The following is an 18432-nucleotide window of genomic DNA, read 5'->3' on the forward strand; positions in this document are numbered from 1 at the left end:
TCAGGTTAAGTTTAAGTAGAACAATCAAATGAGCTGGTTAAACCTGTTTTTTTGCTGAAGAAATTTAAAAAACTAAGTAACTGCTAACATACTATTAGAGCAGAAGTCGGCAGCCATATGTGACTCGCGGGCCAATTTTCTTAAAAAAATTTGCTCGCGGGCCGCATTATTTAGAAAAAAATCTTTGAGGGCCGCACTTATCTAAAAAATATTCTAGTAATCAGTAGAAAAATATTATTTAACATCAAAAATATAACAAATTAAGTGATATTAGACCATTAATAAAGAGTATTTATTGAATTAAGAGCCTGATGTAAGTTTTTTTTACAAAAAATACAATTTTTATTGTTTTTGAAATGTATATTTTTTGCTGAAAAGGAGCTCGCGAGCCGCAGATTTTGAGTTAAAGGGCCGCATTTGGCCCGCGGGCCGCAGTTTGCCGACCCCTGTATTAGAAAAATTAGATACTCTTTGAAACTTAATTTTTTTTAATAACCAAGCTAGATAAACTTTATTTTTTATAGCTTTTCAGCAGTTTTTTTTTAATTAAAACACGTATGAATAGTAAAAGTATAAGCTGCATTACAAACGAACTGTTTTTAGATTTCGTTCAACGTCTTGGTTTAAATATTAGGCTTCAAATTATCCTTAGCATGAAAACCTTAGCTGGGAACAGGTCTAAATTGCACGAAGACAAAATTGCACGAGGTTACTAAATTGTACGAGAACAAAATAGCACGAGTGCACAAAATTGCACGAAGCCAAATTTGCACCAAGGGTCAATTTTTTACGAGTTACATTTTTGCACGAGAGTAAAAAATTACTGAAAACAAATAAAAATAAAACAAACAGAAAAAAAAACTAGGAAAATTTAATAAATAATTTAAAAAGTTACTGACCGAAGGTAAGGGTTAGGGGTTACAGTGATAGTATAAATAAAAATAAAAACTTAACTAATAAAAATTTAAAAAAAAAAAAAAAAATAATTGAAAAAAAAGCTACCGACCGAGGGTAAGGGTTAGGGGTAACAGTGATAGTGTAAAAGATTTAAAAAAAAAAAACTTACTGACCGAGGGTAAGGATTAGGGGTAACAGTGAAAGTAAAAAAAAAAATTATCCGTGCAAAATTGTCTTCGTGCAAAAGTGTCTTCGTGCAAAAGTATCTTCGTGCAATTTTATCTTTGTGTAATTTTATCTCCTCGTGCGAAAATATCTTCGTGCAATTGTTTGCACTCGTGCAATTTTGTACGCTCGTGCAATTTAGACAGCTACCCCTTTAGCTAATTACTTGAAAACTATATTAATAATAAAACAATAGATATTGTAAATTTTGATTCTTATTTTATCGAATTAATTTATGTATGTCTGTATTTTTAATGACATAATACAAACTTACAATCATCTACTTTACATATCTTTTAGTCATATAAAGTACTTATACTTTTTCAGATTACATCAAACATTTTTCAATGTAAAATTGGGGGATAATTTTAATTTTAAATTTAAGTATTTTTAAAGTTTTCTCTTTTATATTCTACCAACATGTTTCATTTAGAAAATTAACAGAAAATACAATTTAGAAAAATTAGTTTTAAGATTTTATATTTTGAATGTATGTTTTGTTATTATAAAAAGTTATAAAACAAATTAATAAACAAAACATATGACATTACAATACATGATTATCTAAACACGAATCTAAGCTTTTGAAAAAACTGTATGTTACATTTAAAAAAAATAAAAAAAACACTTATAAATCGATCTTTTAATTCATTGATGTTTGATTTCAAACTATAATAATACAGGCAAGCTTCGTTAATTCTCAAAAAAATTTTTTACGTAACTATATTTATTCAAAATTATACTGTTATAATTTAAAAGAATTGCCGAGCAAATATGACTAAATCGTAGAAAAATAGCGTTCAAAAAATATGCAATGCATTTTGATTTAAACTTATGACTTATAAAAGTAAAAAAATTGAACAAAAGATCTGTAAGAATAGACTAAACATACTTTGAATTTAAATTATCTATTGACTGTAAGCTTTACTTAAACAAAAGTTCATTCGTTTCCATCAACTTTAGATCTTATTTTTTATTTAGTAAGAGGAAAAAGTCAGATAAAAAATTACTAAAAACTTTGTGAGTTAAAAACAAGCTTTAAAGTATTTCTATTAGTACACTAATTTAAAATGAATAAAGTCAATTTTTGAAGTTTTAAAGTACAAAATAATTATGTAAGAATATTTATTTAATGTATTCAATGCTAAATATAAGATTACTAAAACTATTTACAATAAGAAATTTATATGTATTCCTATTTTGTATATATCACTTACTATTTTATTGTTTTTTAGTTTGCTTAACTTTTGTTAAATTAAAGATAAATAAAAGTTTAAAATACAACTAGTCTTATTCGTTTAATCGTTTAATCTCATTTCGTTTAATTGATTGTTTTTTTACTAAAATTTAAACGATAAAAAAAATTATGTGTAATAGCTCGTAAGAAACTTTATAAGCATGCATGTGGTGTACGACTCGAAAACCGAAAGGTTCCTTTGTACACCAGGTCCTTAGACCAAACTTTTTGAGCGCTTTTTTTTATCGCTCAATAAACAATAATAGTCAACTGCAAACTATTTTACACAAATTTAACAATAAGTTGTCTTTTCGCTTTGCAAGTATTCTAAAATTTTATTTTTAGACACAAAAACTTTAAAAGTTATTTAAAAAGTTTTTCTAATAAAGTATTTAGTTAGCTATCGGTAGCCTTTTCGTTCTCTGATTTTATTTTTTTATTGTATTCAGATTCCGAAAATTCACTAACAACTTCATTCTGAGACTTCTTCTTTTCCAGCTTTTCAGTTTCTTGTTTAATTAGGTTTGGATTTTGTTGGAGTAAATTTTTTAGCAACTCTGCCGCATCAAGTTGTTGCTGTTCTAGTGTATAAGGAGTGGAGTTGATATCAAAGGACGGAGTTGAAGACTCTGGTGGTGTAACTTTATCAACATTCGAAGAAACTGAAGGTATTTCCGTATGTTGCATGTCGTTGTTTGTCGAGGTTTTTTCTAATTTTTCTTTTAATTTTATTTTTCTAAAACTTCTGTGATCAGGGTGCCTAGATGTAGTTCTTACGGAGTCCTTTGAATGCGTAGAAATCCCTGAAGTAGTTGAGGTAAAAGAAGAAGTTTCCCATTCTTTGCTGGTAGAGGACATTTCATCGTCGTTTGATAACTCATAAATCGGCTCTTCTTTAAATTCTTTCTTTGGGTGCTCGCTTTCAAAAATGTTGGAGTTTAGTTTCGCCATAAATTAAGTTATGTAATATTCGTTATATTTTTATAACATGTTTGAGTAGAAATGTACACTGCATTTTTTATATTTAGAAATTTCTATTAAAGTGTTATTAGTAAAAACAAAAACTAAAAATATGATTTCAATTAATTATTTGCCATATTGTTTTAAATGTAACATTTTTTATTTTAATAAAAGTAGGTTTACCTAAATTCTTCAATCTCTTGCGCAACTTTTTCACTTATTTCTTCGTTATCATAGTCTCTTAAACTAACTCTTGAGCCGCCAAATTCTGAAAGTTGTCCATCTTGCTCAACATATCCGTCATCAGTCCATTCATCTAAATATTTTCATAAATTTAAGTTTTAAAGTTTGGGGTCTTTTATTTTTAAAATGTGTTTACTTTTTTAATAAATTAAGAACTATTTTGACTATTTATAAAAAAGTTCTGTTTTTACGCACTCTGTTTTGCTGAAACTCTTTAAACCTTAAACTCATTGAACTATATAAAAAATTTTGTTGCACCTAATTTTGTACAAAATGAAAAAATAAAGTCTATTCAGTATAATAAAGTTAGAGTAAGTAAAGTAAGCAGCTCCTAAAACAATGACTAAAAGTGGTTTTAGCTCTTATAGAAATGTTTTTGATTTTAGAAAATTTAACTTTGAATAAACCTTAAAAAAAGTTTAAAATATTTATTTTGAAACAACTTTTAAAAAATAAATTAAATAAGGATCTTATCTAAAAAATTCCAATTAATAATGCTGAGTCTTAAAAATAAGTAAAACTAAATATAGTACTATAATTAACCATAGCACTCGTATTGAGACAATAAAGTTGTAAAGCAAACTTAAACAAGCAGGAACTCAATTGTTTCCAATAAAGTGATTTTAAACATTTAATAACTTACTTTTAATTTCAATTTATATGAATCACCCTTGTTTATTTTAAATTTACAGTTAGTTTTAAAACGAAATAAGTCAGTTTTTAAATTAACACAATATATCACAGGAGAGTTAGTACCAAGGAATTTTGAATCTTTTAATACATAAAATTTATGCCTTTAAATTTTTTTGTGTTATAGTATTATCGAACTAAATTTAAAAAGTAACAAGAAACTACACTTTTTAACTTAACGAATATTTACAAAAAAATTTTGATTGATTTTACTGTCTAAAGTATTTTACAGTTAGCATTTAAAAATGTTTAAATTGTTCTGAACAAAATGTTTAAAAATAAGTACCTTGTCAGTTCACCACCATATTTAACATGCTTTTAATTTAGATGCAATAAAATTAGTTTTAGCTGACAAGTTATTCAATAGTAAAATTTCTAGACGTCTTAGAAAATTAAAGTTTAAAGTACTTTTTTTGATTTATTTACTTTTTTAATAAGCTTATAAACCTTCGCATTTTGGATATAAACATTTGTTTCAACTAACTTTAAAAAAGATTAATTTTCTAAACTGATTTGTAATGATCTGAAAGTGCTTTAGTATCGTTAAATGTACCTTGAAAAGTGACACTTTTTCTTCTACTATACATCGATGATGTCATACTTATGTCATCACCATCAGTCATACTATTTAGTTTCTTTCTGCGTTCAATATTCCTCATTTTTCTTTTTTTTCTTCTTTGTTTTTTGCGATGTTGTTCCGGAAAAAAGAGCTTTTGGTACATATCCCATAACAAACTGTTGCATTTAGCAATTTCATTAAATTTTGCTAACAAGAGTTATATCATTTACTTATTAAGTTATTCACTTTTAGTAATTCAAATCTAAACAATGCTTATGATATTATATTATTATTGTTGATGCATATATTAACTTAAACAAAGTAATATCGGGTAACTAAATAAAATATACTGGTTAAAACAATTCTGGATAAAAACTATCAATAGCTGCGATAGAACTAATATTACTAAACGGTTGATAATACAATATAAATAACTTGTTATTTAAAAATTAACCTTAAACAATAAATTTTAGAATCCTTAGAGAGCGTGTGAATTCATTTTAGTCTATTTAAAGAACTTTTCTGAAAGATTAACTTCGTAAACAGTGTTTAAATTTATATTTCTTTAGAAAACTTCATTCTTAATAGCTCTAATCAAAAAATTTAACCTTTTTTGCTTGTAGCTTTATAAAAATTTAGTAATATTTGTATTGATTATACTTAGTCTTTTAATCTAATCACCTCTTGAAATAGTAGGAAAGTCCTCCAATTGCAAATAAAAATATGATGACACCTACTGCTAGTAACGTTATCGTAGTTGAAGAAAGCATTTTCCTACCTTTATAATATATTATTAGATAACTTTACTGTTTAAAAAAAGTCTAACATGTAAATAGACCTTTTAATAACAGTTTAAGTTCTAAAAAAAATATATATTAAAATTTATAAAATTTTCTTATTCCTATTTATTTGATTTTTGATATGTTTGGTATATTTTTTTAAAATATAGTAAATAAAATTATTTTAAGCATTTTGTTTTAAATTTAAGCTTAGCTGCTTCTGTAGTAAAAATTGACTTTGTTATTGCGTCTTATCATATCTTACTTTATTATATTATGTACAACTGTTATATTATCAAAGCAAAATATAACATAATCTGTTTCATAAGTTTAATTAATTTAATAATAAACAAAAGTAATATACTATTAACACCTGACTAAAATATTAGTTATTTAAACGTAAACAAACTTTATTCGATCAAAATTTATATTAGTTTATTATCATGGATAAAGAAAGCTTTTATGAAAAATTTAACTGTTAATACTTATAGTAAGATAGCTATAGCTGTATAAATTTTAAGCATTAACTTATTTTCGTTGTATTTAATTTAAAAGTATTAAATATCTGAACTTTTTTATAAACTTCTTTCGAATTTTTATTAGCTTAAAAATAATAAACTTTTTGAATTCGGTATATAAAGTTGAGGCTGGTTATTTGGTCCGTAAAATTCAAAATTTTCATTATCTTTTTTTTCTACTTTTTCAACACTATTTTTTTGAGTTGACTTTTGCATCAGTGGTATTTTAGTAGTAGTAGGCCTTCTTAATGAACGCTTAGTAGCTGTAGTCGAACTGTTGTTTAAAAGTATTTGTAGCACTAAGGATTTAACATACATAAGTCTTTTAACTTAATACATAGTTTTTTCATATATTATTCTTTTTTAATTGTAAGTCAAAACTTTTTTTTGTAAAATAAAATAAAATCAAAGTTACGATAAACCATGTGTAATCATTTTTACTTTTTACCTTCTAGTTGATACAGTAACTGTGTTAGCAATTGTTGCCATTCTTCTTAATGTACTGTACTCTGCAGATTTTTATCATTAAAAATACTTCATTTTGTAAAGTAAGACCAGTAGCAAAACCATTTTGCTAATATTTTGAAAGAAAACAAACGTTTTACGGTTAAACTTAAAAACTTAACTATAAGTTCCGCTTTTCGTTGTGGCTGGTTCTGCTCTAACAGCAGCAGAAAATCCTCTGTAAGGATAAACTGTTGTATCCCTTTGAATATCTAATCGTAACTTTGTTCCTAATGATGAATAAAATAATTAACACTGACTAATAATAAAAGTCAAAAACAAAAGTTTAGAAGTTTAGACATTAAAAAAATAGTCCGATTTTATGGTGTTTTAAACTGTAAAGAATACGTTTCAAAGAATCTCAGAAAAAAAAGAAATAGAGTCACGAAAAAAAAGTAACCTTTACTGACATAATCACCAGGAATTCTTTCACCGCAATACTTTCCCTGAGAAGCAGAATAGTACATTTCAATAACTTCAACAAATTGTGACTTGCATCCTCCTCCTACGTTCATTCCTTGCAGATCTACGTCGTTGAACGACAACCGTATTTTGCTACCTTGATCACAGTAAAACCTTAAAACCACATAAAAAATGTTTAATAGTATTGTATATATCTATTTAAAACTGTGTTTTTTAAATAAATATCAATTTTTTACAACAAAAAATATTATTTTATTTTTAAGCTAATTTGAAAAAAAAAAACAGAAAAGTATAAGTAAACAAGTTTTATTTAAACGTTTTTAAAGAATTTTTTGGCATCTATAGTATACATATAGATTTTCTAGCATTTTGAAACCTTAGTTATAAAATTTTCCGTATAAAAGGGTTTTATAATCAATGTAAACTAAAATGAACTTAATCTGAAAAGAATAAATGTTACAACAAGTAATATTGTTTTTTTTTAATAAAAAAAGTTGTATATATCTAACATCCATGTGCATTGCTGTTGCATTGAAGTTTGATCTGGATAACCATCACTAAATATCTCGGTCCATGTGTCTGAGACTCTTACACTTCTAATACAGTGAACCCCTAGAAATTATTATATTTATTTTAAATTACCGACAAAATAAAACTGTAAAGAAAAATTAAATGTATTAACATAAAAAAAATGCAACTCCATTTTTTTGTTAAACTAGCTTAATTATTTATAAAACACGTATAAAATATCTATAAATGCTACTATATTTAAAAATAATAAAAGTTTACGAACATGCTGGGTCTTCAAGGGGAGCTCCTTTTTGTTGTGTCAAGATTGGAATCACCATATTTGACATAAAAGGATTTCTAAAACGATTTCTTGGAGGAGTCGTTATTCTAACAACACGAGGTCTGTTTTTCAGGTCTTAGTTAAAAAAAAAATTAAACACTTAATAATCTAATTATGATCTTTATGTATAATTATTTCGTAATACTATTTAAAAATAAAGCTTTACTGCCCTTATAATTGTAACAAGGTAAATATATAATTATAACTACTTACTTTGGTGTTTTCGGTTGAGTTTTTTGTCTAAAGTATGGGTTTTTTGGGTTAAATTTACCTCCAAGGGTAGTAGCTAAAAATTAAAAATTAAAGTTTTGTTATTTAAAAAATATAACCTGCTTGTTATTACTTTTCGTTGTTTACCAGAAAAACAAACTAATAAAATAAATACTTTTAGGTCGGTTAGTTGTTGGTTTTGGTCTTCGCCATTGTCGTCTCCCATTTGTTGTCAATAAAAATATACAAAACAAAAAAAAATTAAAAAAATAAACTTTTAAAAACTTCATTTTTCAAAGCAATCCATGTTTAACACAGTCAAAAATTTGAGAGTAGAATTTAAACACAGCACATGCGTAATAAATACCTTCGGGGCTTATTAAAAACTCACCTCACTTTTTTACGTCTAATTTATATTTTAAAACCTAACAATGAAACTATATTACGTTGTTTATAACAACAACCAAAGCCTTAAATTAATTAATTTAGGGAACTTGTAAACAAAATATCGATTTTATTTAACGATTTTTTAAGAGTTAAAGAACCTTAAAAAAACAAACTGTTTAATAATTGGTTTTTAGAGTACACTTTTTTAGGTAAAATTTTTTAAGTAGTTTAATTCTACTGAAAACTATTAGGATAAAATAGTTTATAAATAAAGTCTTAATTAAATTCATTTTTCATCTAAAAGTTTCATACTTTTTTAAGAAGATTTTTTTCTTTTAAATAAAGTTTTTCTGCTAAAATCTTTTAGAGACAATAGAAAAGCTTGTAAGATGCGAAATTAGTTAAGTATATCTCAACTCTAATAAATAGCGATAATAGTTGAATGCAGTGTTTAGTAATTTAAAGCTGCTGATAAATCTGACTAAGTTTAACGAAATACTCTGTATTTACTATCTAATTTTGTTTTAGTAAAGTTATTTTTTTAAGTATTTTTTAAGTTGACTTTCTTGTATATCCATTTTAATATTCTTAAGTAACATTTCACAATGCATTATATTAGGTAAACAATACAGCAAATTAAACTGAATTACTTTTACCATGCTCATAAAGGTTTTATATCCAGATAAATACAGCTGTATTAAAACAAAAACTTACATTGGTATTAAAAAAGTATTCAATTTTAAAACTTTTTGTTTCTTTTTTATTTATTTATGTAGTTTAAGTATATTTATTTGGATGTTTCTGTGTTATTTAAGAACTTCTTTGATTTGTTACAGCTATACTTATCACGTCACCATGTTTACAACTGATTAGTTTGGCGAAAAATACTTCGGTTTAATTTACCTATTTTAAAATAAGCTACTTTACTACTCAGGTATAACAGTTAAATTATTACTTGACTGATCAGTATAAGTTTTAACTTTATTCTCTTTCTAGTTTTAAGTTAATTTATATACAGTTGATTAAGTAAAAAATAATAATATTTATGCAACAAAATAACTGTTTAAAAAAAATTAGTTCAAATATAAACAAAACATATACAAAAGTAGAATTGAAATTGTACCAAGGTAGAAATTTACGAATGCAAGTTAAAAATAAAAGAAGTCTAATGTTAGAATTAAAAAGAAAGAAATGGTCGTTCGGTTTCACTATTGCACAAAGGGATACTTTTGCACGATGTGTCACTTTTGCACGGCATCTCTTTTGCACCGTAATCACTTTTGCATGAGTCATCATTAAAGCGCGAGCAGATACTTTTGCACGGTGTCACTTTGCACTTATTCACCCTAACCCTGACCCTAACATTGAACTTGACCCTAGTTTTGACTCTGACCCCAACTCGAACTCTAAATCTAATACTAACCCTAGCCCTTACCCTAATTCTAACTCTGATCCTAACTCTGACCCTAGACATAACCACAGCCCTAATCTTTTGCAAAAGTGACGCTCGTGCAAAAATACGATTCGGGTAAAATTGACGCACCTGCAAAGCTTTCGCTGTAAAAAAGTGACGCTTCGTGCTAAAGTGACACTCCGTGCAATAAAGACGTCGTACAAAAGAAGCGACTCGTGCAAAAGTGTCCCTGTGAATAAGTGACATTCCGAGCAAAAGTGAACAATTCCCAGAAATAATTACAAACTATTAGGCACTGTTGTTTTTATCGATTATATTATTTCAATGTTTAAGTTTTAATCTTATAAAAAAACATTATGGCTCTGCTGATATTTTTTTAAATACTATTTAAACAGTTTAAACTAATCAAAAAACGAGCATTAACCTGTTGTAAATCTTGAAACTAACAGTGTCTTAGACTAGAAATGTTTAACTTAAAAATCTAAAAGTAGAAACATATATTTAGATGAAATATTTTTCTCAAAAGCAGAATTGCCACAATTTAAGTTTTTGGTAATATAGAGGTTGTTAGTGATACGAATGTGATATCCTGTAAATTGAATGATAATATTTTTAATATTGATGAATTAGCTCATAAATAATGAAATTTTAGTTGTAAGTTTTAAAGATGCTACAAATATGACTGCTATACTTTAAGAATAATTTAGTCTGTACAAGATATGGCTAAAATGACATACTTAAATAAAGATATTTTGATTTAGGTTAGAAGGAAATCGTATACTTCTCTAACATTTATTTTAAACATCATGTTCGTTAATTTTTCCGCTCTAACTACTACTTAATTTAACTAGTAAAAGTTTTTACAGAGTTTCTATGCATTTTCTATAGACTTTTAATATTGTTTTTTATAATTTTGGTATAATTTAAAAATAAAAAAGTACTATAACACTTTTAAATACTGCTTTTAGTTACACTTTACAGTTGTAAATGGTTTTGATTTAATGAAATAAGGACTTAAAATTGTTTTTAATTTTTTTGAATTAAATGTAAACAAGTTATATGCTAGTAATTTAAATACGAAATATTATAAATACATCATGTTAAACGAGTTTATATATGTTAAAATCTATAACTTCCTAAATTTTTACACTTTTAAAAAATATTATATTGTTTTTCTTTTTATAAGTTCGATAGTGTAAAGAATGAAGAAAGTTTTGAAAATCTAACAAAAATAAGCCTTAAAATATTTTTAAACGTTTAAATTATTTTACAACTTTAAATACTTTTTTGTTTAACATAATCAAACTAAAATGTTTTTTTGACTAACCTCAATATATATTTTTTACGGTTTACTATCATTTCTAATGCGCGATCATTTCTAACCCGATCACTTCTAACTAAATCATTTCTAAACCTATCATTTCTAACCTGATCATATTTAACCCGATCATTTCTAAACCGATCACTTAATTTTTTTTGTTTTGTAGAATTATTTTAATCAGTATTTATTTTAAAACCAAATTAATGCTAACAAAATTGTTCTTATATCAAAATATAGTTTACTACATCTTAACCAAAATTTTAAGTTAGTCTAGCTTGAACTAAAACAAATTGTAATTTGACTTGTTGTAATTTCAAATTGTTTTCCTGTTTAAATTTTTTTTTTCATATAAACCTGCTTAAATCAAACATTTTTTAATCTAATTTAATATATTTTACTAGATTATCTAACTATTTCTAAAAATTTGCCTTATTGAATTTTTAAAGCAAACTGTTTTTACTACATTTAAGATATTTATTCTTGTCATTTAGGTAACTAGAACATCATTTTATGCAAGCGTTGATTAGTTGTCGACTTATCTATACCATTTTATAGACTGTATTTTCCACTAAAAGCTTTAAAATTTGCACAACTTGCATAGAATTGTTTAGATAAGGATTTCCCAAATTTTTTTCAAGAGCCCCCTTTAATAGAGTTAAAAAAGCTATGGCACCCTCCAACAAGGTTACTCAGCTTTTTTTTTTTCTCTCTTCAAGAATATCTAGTGTAAGTTTCAAATTATGACCTCATGGCCCCTACTTTGAGAAACCCTGGTTTAGATAATGAAATTAAAACAAACATCAACTAATTTAGAACACTTTTGTTTTATTTAGTGTAAAATAATAATTTTTCGATATAATCACTTAAACATATTTGTTTATTAATGTTAAAAGTCTGAGAGTTATCAAATCTCGTCTAGGTAATCTTCTTTAAAACTTTCACTGAAGGTTATATAATATCCAGAATATTTTAATTACGACTTGTACTAGTCCTTAAGTTGATATATTTATTTTTTTATAATTATTTTTATACAATTATTTAATTTATAAAAAATATTTTCAACGATCTTTTGCTCGTAATTGCAATAAGTTTAACTACAAATATTTTTTATTTTTATAAAGTTTTTTTTTCGTTGTAATTTCGTTTATGCTTACGCTTTTTTAACTCTTTTAAATTAAGTAAATACAAAATTATAAACATATCAGCATAAGTTTTAATTTAGTTGTACTCAAAACAATTAAAGACGTTAAAGGGCATCCAAATGGTGTACGACTCGATAACCGAAAGATTTTTTGGTACACCAGGTACTTGGACCAAAATTTTTGAGCACTTTTTTATAGTTAAACAAGCTACATATATAAAGGTAATCAAAGGATAATACTTTTTATATTGTATATAAATTTTACTGAAAATTTTAAAGATGATTAACTTGGCGAGATTTGACCATCTTTGCACGTGTTGTATTAACTAACAAGTCTGTTTAATTGTCATTGATTTTTTTCGTTCTAGGTCTAGGTAGATATTTATTAACGAAATAAAAGGTATACGGTCAATCGACATTACATGCTTTTTCGGGTTGTTAAATAAAAAAAATATTTTATAGGTTTTATTTAAAAAAGGTTATATCTCAAAAATTATGAAAAAAAAAATGTTCAGGTTCACCTAATGTTTGCTTTACTTCCATTATCTAAATAGATCTGTGCAAGTTGTAAAACAACCGTGCAAGTTTTTAAGCTGAAAATGGAAACTAATTGACTACAATGTAATAATAGATTACTAAACAATGTTTGCGCTAAACTTACAGCATAGCTTATAGACTGTAATATGAACATCTTTGTACCTGACTATTACATTTGTAAAGGTTTAATTTTAAAAAATAATTACGTTTAACCCTAAAAATATTCTAGCTACGTAATTGAGAATAATATTTAACTTAAATGGACTTATAACAGCTTACTTTAAGAACTATACAAAGCAAATTTTTAAAAGTTTATAAACAGTTTATTTGATACGACAACCATTTTAAAATAAGGAACAATTTAAAACATTTTTCTTGACTTAAAAGTTTCATTAAACAACAGTTTATTTGTTCTTTAAGTATATTTTTTACAGAATTTAATAGCTAAATAATACAGTTAAAACGAATAACGTTTTTTTTCGATTTTGGGTTTATCGGTCGGTAATGAGCCTATAGAAAAGGAGTCTTGTTGTAATCTAAAGGGGTTTTCCCTAATACTTGCTGAGTCAGCTTTTTTTTTTTTTTCATAATTATTTATTTTTAATTATTAAAAATTTATTTTTTGATAAATTTTTACTATGTTTGGGTAAGGTGGGTTAGGGATAAGGGTATAATTTTTTTTTTAATGACTCAGCAAATATTAGGGAAAACACCTTTGAATTACAATCGGACCCATAGAAAAAGGACTGAATATTTTACAAGTGTGTCGCTGATTAGCTGATCTGTTTTTACTATATTAACTGTCTTCACCACAAAAAATCACAACAAAAGTTAGTAAGATAACGACGTTTTATGTATTTTAGCGACAGTCATGGTTTGATTTATTAGACATAATCAACAAAAGTTCTTTTATGTTTGTAAAAATTAACTAGCAAAGTTTTTATTTGTTCAAATTTGGAATTTAAATTTATTTGTTCGAATAAGAACTTAATTAGATTTCAAAACGTTGAATTTACGTAGAGTTATTGTTTCTAATTATACCTGTGTAACGGCTGTGTTAGTTCTTTAGAAAATTTTGTGTTTATTAACGAAGTATTAAAAAAAAATTAAGTATTAAAATTACATATTTAGGATATTTAAAAAGCTTATAAATGTCTATAAACCTTAAACGAACAACAAAGTAACTTTAAATAGTAAAGATGAATTTTTTAAAACTAAAATTTATTAGCTTAGTTGAAATGACAAGGTCATACTACAAAAGTTTTAATGTTGCGGTTTAAAACAGTTATAAATATAATCATACAAAACAACATTAAAATTATGATTCAGGTATTTGTACTATCATACTCTTATTACAATTTACTTTTACTAAAGAGGTACGTAGTGAACGTACAGGTACAACACTACATAGTAAAGTTGCAAAAATTATAAAAAGGAGCTCTGAACACAGATTAAACTTTTGTTTGTTTTAATTTAAATAAATTGTATTGTTTAAGTAATTGTGTAATCACTTACTGGTAGAAATATGTCAACTTTAGTACACTGGAAACAACCATAGAAAAGCATTATTGCCATTTGCGAGACAAAGTAGGAATTTTAGTGATTAATAGGGTCGTCATAAATCATGCTATCTTAAATTGTGCTGTTTATTATTTTTTTTATTCAATTTATTAAGTCTAAAGTTATGAAAATTATAATTAAAGAATCTAAACAACTATAGCCGTTAAATTTACTTACACTTACTTATGGCAAGTTATAGTAACTCTGCCTGATATGTTAGTACATACTACACAGTATAATTAACTTCAAAGTAAGCCTTGTTAAACTATTTGGAAAATACTTATTAGGCAGGCACAATTATGTGTATTGATTGTTTTAAATATCATTTAAAATAGAAACACAAATAAGAAAGCCATGTATTTAAAAGTAACAAACAAGCACAGCCTTACTCTTCATTCACCTATTTTAAATATTTTATGAAGGTTGAGCAAATCAGGTAAGTCATGTGTAATTTCATCTGCAAAATTAATGATTAACATTTAAATCAACTAAGACAAACATTTTATGGGTAAATGCATTAAATAAAATATTTTCATGTATGTAAAAAAAAAAGAAATAAACCCTTTTGTACATCTCAATGAAAAATATTTGGAATAAATTTACACAAAACTTATTACTTCAACTGTCTTGAGCTACACAAAGTATTTATACTTTTTTTTGGGCTTTGGTGGTCTCAGTGACTGGGTGTGAGCAGAGCTGGAGTGGTCAAAATTTGTATTTAATTTTTTTGTTGATCCAAAGTTTATATTATTTTTTCATCTTAATGACAGTGTGATTGAATGAGTAGGCATATTATTATTATGCTGTTTTTTATTTTACTACATTTTAAAATTATAATTTTAAGTATATTAGTAATATTTTACTAATTCTACTAACTAAATATTTTACAAGTGTATTCATAACTTGAATGAAACTTTGTGTAGTTTATACTGTGGTATTAAAATTGAAAAGAAAATGAGTAACCTAAATTTTATATATTCTTAATTGCAAATGGTATTTATAAATACTTACAATAACCTTCCTTTACCAATGAATTTATATAAAAAATTTACATAGTAAAATAAGTCTATAATATATTAATAAAGAAAAGAATAAGTCAAAATATCATAGGCTGTAATAATAGTTTTTTTTACATTTGTTGGCGACTGGGTTTTGGTCTTGAAATTTTAAGAACTCAAGGGATTGTAAATGCTATTTGGACCCCTACACCATCTGGCCACACTATTAATCAGTGATTTTAGCTAATGATTCAAGTATTACAACTTTTTTCAACATATCCATTAAATCAAAAATTTAATAAAAATAATACAAAAACATTTATGATAATAAAATATGATTTGCTACAATCTAGATTAGACCATTAAAACCAAATTGACATACTAAACTAAACCGTCATCATATATATATATAAATTATAAATATACTCTTAAAGCATATTAAGAAAATATCTTTAAAGCAAGGTTGCCAGAATTTAAGAGTTCTGAATAATTAATAAACATAGTTCTTTAAATTAAATATTTGCATATAAAAAAATAATTTTCAAATATCTACTAAATTTAATTAAACCTGAAGTTTTTATTTAAGATAAACAAACATTTATTGGCAAACATAATTCACTTGACATAACAACATAAGCATTCTTACTAAAAGGTTGCCATGCACTAAACTAAGGATAACTCAGAATATTTTAAAAAGTTGAAAATCTAGGAAAACAGTAATTATTTTGATTTTTTTTTTAACTCAGGCTAACTCCAAAAAGTGTTATAAAATTTTTAGGCTATTTTTTATAGATTTTGAGTGAGATTTAATTTCAATATTTGTTATTTTATAACTAATTCTGTTGAAGAGATAAGTTTTTTATTTATTTTAAAAACTTTTGACTTATTTTTTAAAGGATTTAAAAAACTCATGATGACTCAGGACAGTTAAGGTCACTCAAGAACAGTTTTTGGTCACTATAACAATTTTTTTAATTAAAAGAGTGGCAATGCTGTTGCTGCAAAGTGCAAAGCATACTTATCAAACTAAATCATATTAAATTTGCTTTGACATTTTAACCTAGCTCTTTTTAAAAGCATAAATGTTATAAATATAGCTCTTGAATCTAGATATAACTGTATTAAAACTTCTAATTTTTCAGCGTCATAATCCAGACTAGGTGTTTGACGTTCTAAGATGAAAAACTATGAAATTAAGGCCATAGGGGGGGGGGGGGGTCCAATTTTTTTTTTACAAAAATTAACTTTGGCTTTTATATGAAAGCTTTAAATACAAACTACAAGCCTGTTTTTATAGAATTTAAAAATATCATTTAACTTTTGAGATATTTATTTTTTGTAAAAAATTTCTGATACAAACGTATGTACCACAAATTTTGGTCAATTTTCTCGGAAATTTAAAAATTTACTAAGAATCTATCTTCTTCATTTTTCAAGCAATCTTCTTCAAATTTTCAGGAAATGTTCCTTATATTAAAAGAAAAAAAAACTCTACTTTAGAATTTTAATAATGTAAAAAAATAAAAAAATAATCAAAAAAATTAAAAAAAAAAAGTGTTTTTTTTTTTTAAAATAATATTTTTACAATTTTTTTAAAAACTCCAAAGTAACATTTTTTGTTGTTGTATAAAGATTAGACTGTGAAAGTTTGAAAAAGATTGCTTGAAAAATGTAGGAGGAGATGTTTTTTAAATAAAATGGTCTTTTTTCGCTGTTTTAGTTTTCCCTTTCCATAGGAAACCTATTATGCGGCCCGACTTTGACTAGTCATATCTCAAAAAATAATTTGAATTTTTTAAAACGATAAAAAGCATCTTCAAGCATAGAAAAAACTCTTTAAAATAAGATCAACTTGTAAAAAAGATGGTTTACCCCCCATGGCCTTAACAACTACTAGACTAACCACATTCAAGTTCTGGCGACTGTGCTCCGAGTTTTTATATTGTTATTAATTTTTACTGTACAGTAACCTCTCGCTTATTTACGCACATTGTGTCCACAGAAAAGTTGTGTAAAGATACGAGAGATCGTAAAGATACGAGTGGTTCTAAATATACTTACTAAAATGGCTGTTTTTTGATATTGCTTCTAGTTAAAATCAGACTGGGGACTTCCCACATTTAACAATTTGTTTACTTTACTTCTAAATATAAAAACCAAACATAAAACTATACATATATCAAAAAAAAGATTTAAATTTAATAATATAACAAAACTTGTAGAAAAGTTTTACTTATTTTTGATAGAAAGTAGATTTTATCTTAATCTTTATTTATATGTGACTTATTTAATACTTAACATTTATATAATTCTACTTAGCAAATTCAATTTATAATTAAGCATTTGTTTACATTTAAGAAATGGTGTGGTGTCTATATTAAAATTTGTTTATACAGCCCTTTACAAAAATATGCATTTGGTGCTGTAATGGGTTTCTTATTTAGAACAAAAATATGTAAAATATAAGAAAAATGTTTAATAAATTTTTTTTATGTTTAGAAATTTTATTTAATCTATTATTGTTAACAAAATTTCTGATATACTTAAGAATAATTAAATGCTTATCAATTAGTCAAGGAAAATAAGTTAACAAAGTCTTAAGATATAGAGAGGTGAACTAAAATTTTTAAAAATATTTCAAATAAAAAATATACAATAAACCTAATTTGTGCAATATTAAAAAGAAAATGAGATTTTTATTTTTTGAAAATTTTAGAATTCTAAAATGCGTAACTAAACGAGAGTGCGTAACGTCACGAGAGTGTAAAGATGCGAGAGGTTACTGTACTACAAATATTTATTTAATTCAACTCACTCTGTCTATTTATCTTTTAAACTAATGAAATATATTTTGCATTATAAAGAGCATAGTAAAAACACTTATAATACCACATAAAATTTTTTCTTTATTTTGTTGTTTGAGTTTTTAGCAAATATCATAAGTGATGATATAATAGTAGTTAGCTCATTAATTAATAT

At 25.4% G+C, this 18432-nt stretch overlaps 1 protein-coding gene across 1 annotated transcript; it reads right to left on the minus strand.

Moving 5' to 3' along the window:
• Positions 1–2552: 2552 nt before the first annotated feature.
• Positions 2553–8413, minus strand: LOC145838003 (uncharacterized). Its single transcript, XM_082945518.1, has 12 exons — positions 8271–8413; positions 8099–8171; positions 7829–7947; positions 7545–7647; positions 7013–7188; positions 6735–6842; positions 6557–6617; positions 6210–6382; positions 5493–5589; positions 4806–4987; positions 3503–3635; positions 2553–3278 (listed from the first exon to the last, which is right to left on the minus strand). Exons 1-12 carry the CDS (start codon positions 8383–8385, stop codon positions 2756–2758), a joined length of 1863 nt encoding a protein of 620 aa, XP_082801644.1. The 5' UTR covers positions 8386–8413; the 3' UTR covers positions 2553–2755.
• Positions 8414–18432: the final 10019 nt, after the last annotated feature.

Source organism: Thalia democratica, chromosome 6 (genome assembly GCF_965202585.1).
Source record: "Thalia democratica chromosome 6, ktThaDemo2.hap1.1, whole genome shotgun sequence".
Taxonomy (NCBI): Eukaryota; Metazoa; Chordata; class Thaliacea; order Salpida; family Salpidae; genus Thalia; species Thalia democratica.